This window comes from Coloeus monedula, assembly GCF_965178545.1.
Source record: "Coloeus monedula genome assembly, chromosome: 7".
In the NCBI taxonomy this organism is placed as follows: Eukaryota; Metazoa; Chordata; class Aves; order Passeriformes; family Corvidae; genus Coloeus; species Coloeus monedula.
This window is the reverse complement of record NC_138787.1, coordinates 5,213,794-5,223,423: the sequence shown is the minus strand read 5'-3', so window position 1 is coordinate 5,223,423 and position 9,630 is coordinate 5,213,794. Positions and strand designations below refer to the sequence as shown.

At 41.4% G+C, this 9,630-nt stretch overlaps 1 protein-coding gene across 1 annotated transcript in view; it reads right to left on the bottom strand.

Annotated features, from left to right (window-relative positions):
- Positions 1–9,630, bottom strand: part of MAP2 (microtubule associated protein 2) — a gene marked incomplete at both ends in the record, with an annotated part of 73,954 nt that overhangs the window by 27,575 nt on the left and 36,749 nt on the right. The window contains 3 exon segments of the mRNA XM_082285206.1: positions 3,640–3,774; positions 4,167–4,373; positions 4,616–8,389. Of these exon segments, the coding sequence (XP_082141332.1) occupies positions 3,640–3,774; positions 4,167–4,373; positions 4,616–8,389 (4,116 nt within the window).

Here is a 9,630-nt window from a genome sequence, read left to right as displayed (position 1 = left end):
CAACAAGGTCACTATGTCATGGTCAACTAAGCTCTCAAGAATTTAGAAATTCAAGGTTTATCTGGGAGATCAAGTACATTAATTCAGTATTTCATTTATCTGATACAACATGGCTTGAGGTAAGATCTTTCTCTTGGACTTTGATTCCATCCACACTGGTTTTTGAATGGGGCAGCTTTTTGGAAATCAGGTTATTAGCTTCACCCCAATGCTGCTGCTTAGGAAGTGATGTGCCACCTAACACCTAGACATGAAATCTTCTGGCACCTGTGCCAGGATGCCTTTGGTAAAAGCAGAAGTAGGACAGCAATCACAAATGACAACCTTCTGCTATAAACTCAACTGTTTTCCAACTCTAAAACCAACCCTAATTCCTCATACAGGAAAGGTCAGATTAATTTTTCCTTTTTCTAGTGCAGCTCCCAGGCATGGTGACATTATCCCTGATTTTCTGTCACACTACCCACTCTAGTCAAAGGTGTAGGAGAGAGAACTTGTGAGGAGGAAAAGAATATGTAACTGCATACTTCAGTTCGTCTGAATTTGTAAGAAGGGCAAGCACAGCAGAGCCTTCCTGTGTCACACTTCACCACAGCTGTTACTGCTGGTTTGGGTCTGGTTTCCATCTCTTCTGGATAACCACAAACAGCTTCTTTCCTCCTTCCCTTGGCATTCAACCCTAACCAGTCATCACTGTGAGGTGGAAAAAAAAGCTGTGTCACTTGTACCGATGTACCTGGTAACAACCACAACTTCTCCATCTAAACACAAGATTTCTTACAGGCCCTGCTGTTGGCTTAAATACACAACAAACATGCTTCACGTCAGGGGGCGACCCCAGAATTGAAAACAAGAAACAGAAACATATAATGGCCAGGTCATTGTCCTGGCCTTGCCTCCAAAAACACTCCTCTGATAACACAACTGCAGTAGCATCTCACAGCCACCAACAAAACACAGGCCAGGTTGGGGGTTTCACTCATGGAGCTACACTAGTCAAGGCAAAGACTTCCCAACTCTCTCATGAGGGTTGGCCATGCAATTTCTTTTTCAAATGGCAAGGACAAGTCTCTCAAAAAGCAGTCCCTGCCTCATGGATATGGTGCTGTAAGTTACTGGTATTTGCCAGTGCTTACCAGTGATGTGGGATTTTTTTTTCAGGTATTGAGGGGCATTAGGGGAAAGATGTACTTTTCTGGGCCATTGCACAGAAAAATAAAAGAAAATATTAACTTCTTTTGGTAGATATCTGTATCTTATGAATGGACATGTTTCATTTTGAAGTTATGGTAAATGCAGTGTGGAGATTTTAACTGACTGCAACACACTTGAAGTTCTGCAGACTACAGTGCCAAGAACTTTTGGGGGGTTTCATTACCCAGGCATCACTAAAGCTGACAAGACCACTCCAAACAGGATGCACTGACAGTCAAAACTGGCTTCAATAAATGGTGCTATATTGTACATAAAAAGAAAATGGGAGAGAAAAAATGTCCCTCTAGATTCTAGACCCTGGAGAGACATTCAAGATCAGGGATATGTAGGATAACATGGCCACCTGCACTCTTAAAATATCACAGAGCACTGCACTCTCTCTCATGGTCTTCCCCCAAGTCCCATCAGGAAGTATAAAAATGTGAGGTAGAAGAAAATAAGGCATATTGTAATTTTTCCAGAGGCAATGGGTATACTGAAGCATTCTAAGAAATATTCTTGATCACTTGCCGGTGTGGTTCAAGCTCTTCTGCTTTAGAGCTCGAAGTTCAAGCCACATTTCTGAAGTTTTATGAACACTCTGGGTCCATCATTTTGGTTGCTCTCCACCTCAGCACTTAAATGTACAGGGAGATAGTTTTTGTATTATATTTCTCACTTTGACTAATACTTGTGCTTCACTGTGTACTGCAGTGAGAGAGAAAAACCTCTGAGAGTTGCCAAGGCAGCACATGTTTCAGGCACAGGGCAGATTTCCTTATCCAAGTCCATTGGTATGACTTAGTCCTCTCTGGGATGCTACAGGTCAGAACAGTTCAGAGGACATAGTGGTAGAGTACTTGAGGGCACAACAGCACTGACCACACAGCTGTAGAGGTGTAGATGAAGTTGAGAACACGACAAAGCCAGTGCCTTCCCCCAGCCATGTCCACAGCTTATTGAACCCCCTGGGGCTTTTTAAAGAATACGTGAATTATAGGTTGTAACTTCTGGGCTATCAAGCTGTGCTTCAGCAAGCAGCAAGAGATAGCAAGAACTGTTTTAATTACTTTAAAAATTCCTCTCTCTTGGGTAATTCTGGTCCAGAGCGCAAGTTAGGACAGCCCAGAGACTGCAAACTGAGGATGAGCCACCAGTGCAATACAGAGGGGACTGAACCAGCCTTTCCTTTCCTGGTTCCATTTCTCCTGAGATGGGTAAGTAAAAGGATGAGATTCATCACAGGAGCAAGGTGATGGGATTGGGTTCTGGTGTCCTAATGGAACACAGCTAGGATACAATCTGCACTTCATACAGCAGAGGCACGATACTAAACCTGCTCTCATGTAACCATCCTCTTACTGCATTTTCACCGGTCAGACCTCCCTGCTGACATTGGGCCTACATTTACAACAGGAGTGACAGGTGCAAAACTGCAGGAGAATGACTGCCTAGGGACACTTCTAGTATTGCTTTGCTTAACCATATGACAGGTAATGAATCTTCCTGTTAATTTCTAAGCTGTGAGAAGATGCCTATGCACTTCTGCATTTCTGTGCATGGCTTTTCTCTTAATAGCCCTAGTTCCAAACAACCACACTATAGCCTGTGGCTATGTGACACGACAGAAAAGCTGGCCTCTTTTAGCAATTACTTTTTTAAGATCACAGTGAAAGTCAAGATATTCATCCTTCCACTCTGAACTCACAAGAACCATGAATGATATGTGAAAATGCTGGAAGAGTTATTTTGGTCCTCTAAATAATGATACACCCATCAAGTCGTAACAGGCGTAATTTCTTTCTTCCTTTCATCTTCCTCTACCAAATATTAAGATTTTTGTTAGGAATGCATTTCGCAGTGTGAGCCCAGATTTCTTCTCTCGCAGCTCCATGCTGCATGTAGCTGGATTCTCCCTGTGGATTTTGACTGTACAGCATAAACATCAGTGACAGACTGGGAATTATCTATACAGATATCATCAATAAACAAAATATAAGTCTGAAACACTTCTTATTATGCATGAGAGTAAAAAAGCAGAATAATGGAAATGCATACCATGGTTTAAGTTGCCAACATTTCCCACCAGAAAAAAAAATAAAGCATCATTAAAAAAAACTTTTTAAAAAATAAACAAAAAAAAGATGAGTAGAGATTCCTAGAACACCACACTCTAAGCACGATGCCAAGTTACAACCACAGTGCTTGGAGGCCCAAGCAATGACAAGCATACATGATCATGGCCTCCATCAAATAAATAAACAAATACCAGGAAAGAAAGAATAAAAGAAAAATGGTACAAAACACTAAAAACGCAATACTATTTGTGAAGACTGACACTCTTGGAGGAAAAAAAAATAGAGAAGCTGCTATAGCTATGAAATTTTAAAAAGAAAATGTCTATGTTTGCCAGCCACATTGCATAACTGAACAGAATGCAGTCACCTGTCTGCTTCCGTTTAACACAGGAGAGATGAGTTGGTCTAGTATATTTGATAGCAGGTTTTAAAATGATTTTCCTGGAGGGAGAGTGGGCCTGAACTTCAGTTTTTTTAGCAAGTTCAGCTTTCTTATACACTGCTATGGACAAAAAGAACACAAAAACATAGAATCAGAAACAAACCTCAGCAAACCATTTCATATGATTAATACATCAAGTGTCAGGCCCACTGCTCCACAACTCCAACCCAACGCGTTGCTTCTTCATAGGAACAAATCCTACGCTGGAAGAGGGGAAGCACTGGTGCATTGGTTCAGATGCATTACCCAGTGATCAGTGGGGATGCCTACAATGAAATAGGACCAGTGGAGCAGTGAGCCTTGCACATGGCTTCTCACATAATTGTACAATATCTCATTAGAAACCACTACCGTTAATAACATTATGGTGCACATCACGTATAACAGGGTAACCAGATACTGTAAAACAGTAAGAAAATAAAAAAAAATTGTAATAGGAGTGTTAAATGAACCTTTTTTCCTTCTCACTTCATCTCTGGAGAGTGTGCTAGGTTCCTTTTTAGCTATTTTCCTTTCAGGAGTGGAAATCCTGCCTCTCCCAGTTTTAAAAGGTTTCTCTTTTTTATGCTTATCAAGAGATGATCTTCGCAATTCTCTCTCTGCTTTCTCCTCTTTAGGAACAGTCTCTAACTGTTCAGTCATGATGCTCCTATCATCATCTGTAGGATCAGAGCAAATTACAACAACAAAGAAGAGATTAGTAACAAATGTTAACAATACTTAGGAGGAGCAGGGAAAAAGTAGTTGAAGACAGAGCAGATGATTAAATTAAAATTTAATTTTTACCATTTTTCTGAAACATGCTGAGATTACTTTTATAACTGTAATAATTTTGCTTTTCAATCATTATGATTTGGAAGCAAAAATATTCAACAGACAAAACAGAAAGGATAATGCACACCTTGAGTGTCTGCCCAGAGACTGTCTGTGTCCATGATGGAGTCATCAATTGTTGTTTCATCTTTGTAGTCATCACACGTCTCCGTTTTGTAGTTAGTGAGCAGGATTTCTTCTCTCTGGGGTGAAGCAGGAGCCTCTCGGGAGCCTTCCTTGGGCTCAACTTCCACTTCTTCAACATCAAGGTCCTCTTCAGCCTGGGAGTCTCCTGTTTCGATGTCCTCCTGCTGAGTAGCAGCAAAGCGCACACTGTGAGAAGCAGATTCACCCTCATCAACTGTTGTCTGCACCACTGTGATGAAGTCATCCTCTACTGTCACCACTGATTCAATAATTCCTTTCAATTCAGGCAGTGCTTCTGGGCTACCCTTGGCTCCCATTTCTTCAGTAGCAGGCTTGCCAAAGTCTGGGGGCATTTCTGATACAAGATGCTGTTTATCCTCTTCTTTTGCTTCTTGCCCTGCTTCCACCTCTTCTTCCTCATATTCTTCCCCTTTCAGGGCTCCAGCTGCCAGCTCACATGGCAGCAGCTTTTGGGTTTCCATAGGTTTCACAGCTCTATCAAGAATCTCTTCAACTTCCTCTACAGGTTGTGGTATGCTCTCCATCTGAATCTCAGCAGGCTCCTCCTGAAGAGGCTCAGCTTTTGGAAAGAGGAGTTCCACAGAAATCCCCTTTGCTGGTAACTGTGTAGGCATCTCTTCCCCAGACATGGCAGGTTTTGGATGTTCTGTTTTGATATCCTCTGGTTTCACAGATTCTCCATTCAAACTTTCTTGGGCTTGATCATGTTCTCCACTAGATTCATAAGACTCCTCTTTATCAACTGCTTCTTGGTGTACCAGATCTGGCTTAGCTACTTTTTCCTTAATTTCTGTTTCTGACAGTTTGGTGCTGTCCTTCACATAACTAGGCTCAGTCCTGGAAAGTACATCTGCATCCTCTGCTTCTCTGGAGAAGGTGGTCTCATCTTTCTGCTGAGTGTCTTTGGGTTCAGGCTCTGCTCTTTTAAGAGAGGCTTTGTCCTTCCCTAAAGGAAGAGAAACAACCTCACTAATCTTAGCGTCTAACTTATTCTGATATTCTTGGTCAGCTCTCCTTGCAGCCACCTCCATATCATGCTTAATAGCATTGTAATCTGGTTTAACTGGAGCTTCTATCTCAGCTATTTCAGGAACAACACTAAGAGCCTTCTCCTTCTCCATCAACAAACAAACAGAATCCTTTTCTATTGCTATCTCTGAAGCAGAAATTCTGTCATACATGGTATTGGCAGGTAAATGAACTTTACTAGCCACACTTTCTTCTTTCCTTTCTAACATTGCCTCAGCTCTTGTCATCTCTGGTTCTACTCCTTTAATGGAACAGACCTCTTTAGAGTCAACTTGATCTTCACTTTTTTCTAGCACAGTATCCAGTTTCTCCTTTTTCTCCTGCTCAAAGTCCCTCACCAGAATGGGCTCACCATGCTGACCTAAGTCTTTTTCACTGAGGAAGTCTTCTGATTTTTCAGCAGCTGCCAGCTTCACTTCTATTAAAGACAGGTCAGGAGTGAGGCCACGTCTCAATTTTTCATCTGTGCCTTCATAGAAGGGACAGGTTTCACTCGTTAAATTCTCACTGTCCTGAACTGGAGAAGGGAGTGGTACTGTGTACTTATTGAAAACACAGTAGCCCAAGTCTTCCAGCTGACTTTCAGCTTTTAGAATTACGTGGTTTTCATTTGTTACAGGTGGCAGGGCTGTGCTGCTGTCTTCCACAATACTGTCAGAAGGAACTGACTTCTTCTGTGCTGCCTCAGCATCTGCACTCACAGAGGCTAATCTAGATCTTGTCCCTGCCAAATCTAACATTTCAGGCAGGTCAGGAGCCAGGACAGCCCCATTTTTGTAGTAATCTTTGGCCTGGAAAGATGGCTCAGCCAAGGTCTCAGGCTGGGCTTTTTCTTCTACCATGTGCTTATCTTCCTCTCTACTCTCAATGGGGAAGCAGGGGGCCTTCTCCAGTGCTGGTGTGGTTGCTGGCAAGTAGTCATCACCTTCATCCATACTTCCACTAGTGTTTGTTAGAATATCTGAAGCGAGGGGAGAAAGATCATGTGCACGACCAAAACTAAATCCTAGGGCTATTGAATCCAGGCAGGACATGGGCAAGTTAATAGACATACTTCTCTGTTCAATTGCAGATCTCCCCCCAAGTCCCAAGCTCCTGCTCAGAGTTAGGTCATCTTTGTTTTTACTGTGAAGTTCTCTCTTATCCCCATAGACTTTGGGGTCAATAGTGAACATTCTTTCTGTTGGGGAACTAGGTTCTTCAGATGTGTCTGGTGTATAGCTCTGAGCCAGGGTACTGTACCCCATTTCACGAGTATGCACATTCTGCTGCTGATTCAATTCTGTCTGTAATTCTTCCTCTTCCTCCTCCTCTTCATATTCAGGTATTAGACGACCTCTCTGATAAGGCTCATATTTACTCTCTTTAGCGTCACTTAGCTCATAGTAATCACTGCTTTGTTTCAGACCATCTGCTTTAAATGCTTCCTCCTTCAGAGCAGAGGTTTCAAAATACTTCGACATTCCTGATTGATCCTCCTCTTCTTTCAGTTGATGAGGAGCTGAAACACTTGTCTTAGCAGTATCTTCTTTAACATCTTTCTCTTGAGAAGCTTCAAGAGTAGGAGTCTTCTCAGTGGTTAAACCTGGTACCTCAGGAGCTTTCTCTGTTACTCTGGATAACTGAGTGCTATCAGGGTGCTCTACTGTTTTATCAAGGGTCAGTTCATGGCTTAACTTAGCTGGGGGTACCTGCGTGCTTTGCTGTGCCTCCCTTTTCACATCTGCTGCTGCTGCGAGCTCACTTTGGTCCATTTCTTTTTCTGCTTTGAGAGTATCAGGTGACTTTTTAGCTTCACCATCCTTTTGAAAGTCTGTTTTGTCTAGGGAGCCTGTCTTAACTTCAGGTTTTGCAGTAAATTTACCATTATCTAACATTTGAGCCTCCCCTTTATCATAGAAGTCATACCTTTCTTCCTCATCGCTCTCATCCTTAGTCATGTCCTTTTCCTCCCCCCATGGAGGGATTTTTGGGGTGCTTGGAGTTTTCAAGCCATCTACAGTTACTGCTGAGACTTCTTGTAGAGATAATGTCCTGTCTTTGTGGATCTGTTCATCTTTACTGAGATCTTTGGCAAACAGTTGGTCAGTGGGTTCCTGGTGTGTTTTGAAACCATCTTTGAGTGAAAGCTCCTGCGGGAGAGCAAGAGATGGGCCTGAAGGAAGTTCACTTTTGGCTGCTTCTGCCTTGGGTTCTGGTAGCAATAGAGAACTTTCACCATGGCTGATGGCACCACCTTTGACATCTTTGAGGTTGTCTTGAAATTTGATAGCCATAGCTTGATTGGTTGATGAGGGCATACCTACAGTCCTTTCTTCCGTCCTGCTCTCTTCAGGCAGTTGAGATGACAAGTGCTTTTGTTCTTGAGGAGCAGGAGGCTTAGCAGCAGGTTCTGCAAAACTGGCTTCCCCTTTCTTCTGTGAATCAGTTTTCAAGATCCATTCTGATGGATATGAAAGCATTTTTTCTTTGTCTTTGCTCTCTGAATCCTTTTTATCTGCAGCCTCTGCTTTTGCTGACTGTGGAACTAAGGCATCATATTTAGGTTGCTCAACAGTCTTACTGTCTTTCCCAGAGTCATGTTGCTTTGTGTCTAATGGTTCTTCTGCAAAAGGGCGTGTGCCCTCCTGGACATGGAATTCCATCTTCGTGGCTGCAAATAAATCTGAAGTAGTTTGTTTGGGTTTTATAGCAAAATTATTTAAAGCACTTACAGGCAGGCAGTCATGTGGCTTACAACATTTTGGTATGAATGATGGAATGGAAAGGGAGAAAGATGTGAGCATCCAGCAAGGCCATCTGCCTAGAAATCTGCTTTAAAATGTTAAATACTAGTTTCCTTTCAATAAATAAAAAATGTGAGTTGTACACATATAAATGTAAGCACTGAAATGAGATGATTTCATGTAAATTCTTCATCTTCATGATTTGTATATACAACAGCAAAGCCACAAATAACCTCACTTCATTAGAAGCTTTGCTGGACTCTTATGTTAGTTTTGTGTTAGTAAAGTCTGCAACTTTAAAGGAATCAATAGTACCTTTGTGTGTTGCTGATACTTAAAACATACATAGTTATACATTTCTATGTATTTTTTACATTTTTATACTACATGCAGCCTAAACTAAAGAGATAATGCATGCAAAGGGTTTTGCAAGCTTCAGAAGAGGCTGTCTTTTTAACTGTAACAACTTTTAACACTCGCTCTTTGTCAAATGACCAAAATCTCACTGCTGTCACGAAACCACCATGTGGAAATCAGCAACAGACCTATTAACAGTCCCAGATCTTGAAGGTCTGGTCTTCAAAATGGCCAGTCACCTCCAGCTGTAGCTGAAGTCAAGAATACTTGGCATGTTTCTGGGACTCTAGATCAGGCCCTTATTAAGTTAATTTGAAACTAAAAAGGCTACTCGTATACTCTGCCACTATATTTTCAGAGAGTAATACCTAGTTAAGTTTCTTTTTTAATGCCTACTCTGTTAATCATTAATAGCTTGATCTTTTTTTAATGTCCTGTGGAAGATAATGATTCCTATCTCATTGAAATCTTCCCATAATGGAAAACATGAAGAAAAAGACTGCGGAATGTGGCATATCTTTCTGCACTAATCTGTAAAAAAGGTTTTATGAGTTTTTTCTAAAGCTTGTTACAACTAGCATTGAGTCAACTATGAATTTCCTCAGATCTGATTTGAAATCCATGGAGCCATCTTTTTGCTCTGATGAATCTGACTGTTTTTAGAACGATTAGTATCCAAGTATTGCTCATTCTTTAAATATTTGCATATATTAATACTGAGTCAAAAAAGCAACTGCCATTCTAAACTCTACAGGTAATCAAACCAGAAATCTACAACTACAGTAATTTTGCTCCTTTATGTTTTTACATTTGGTGACTGACT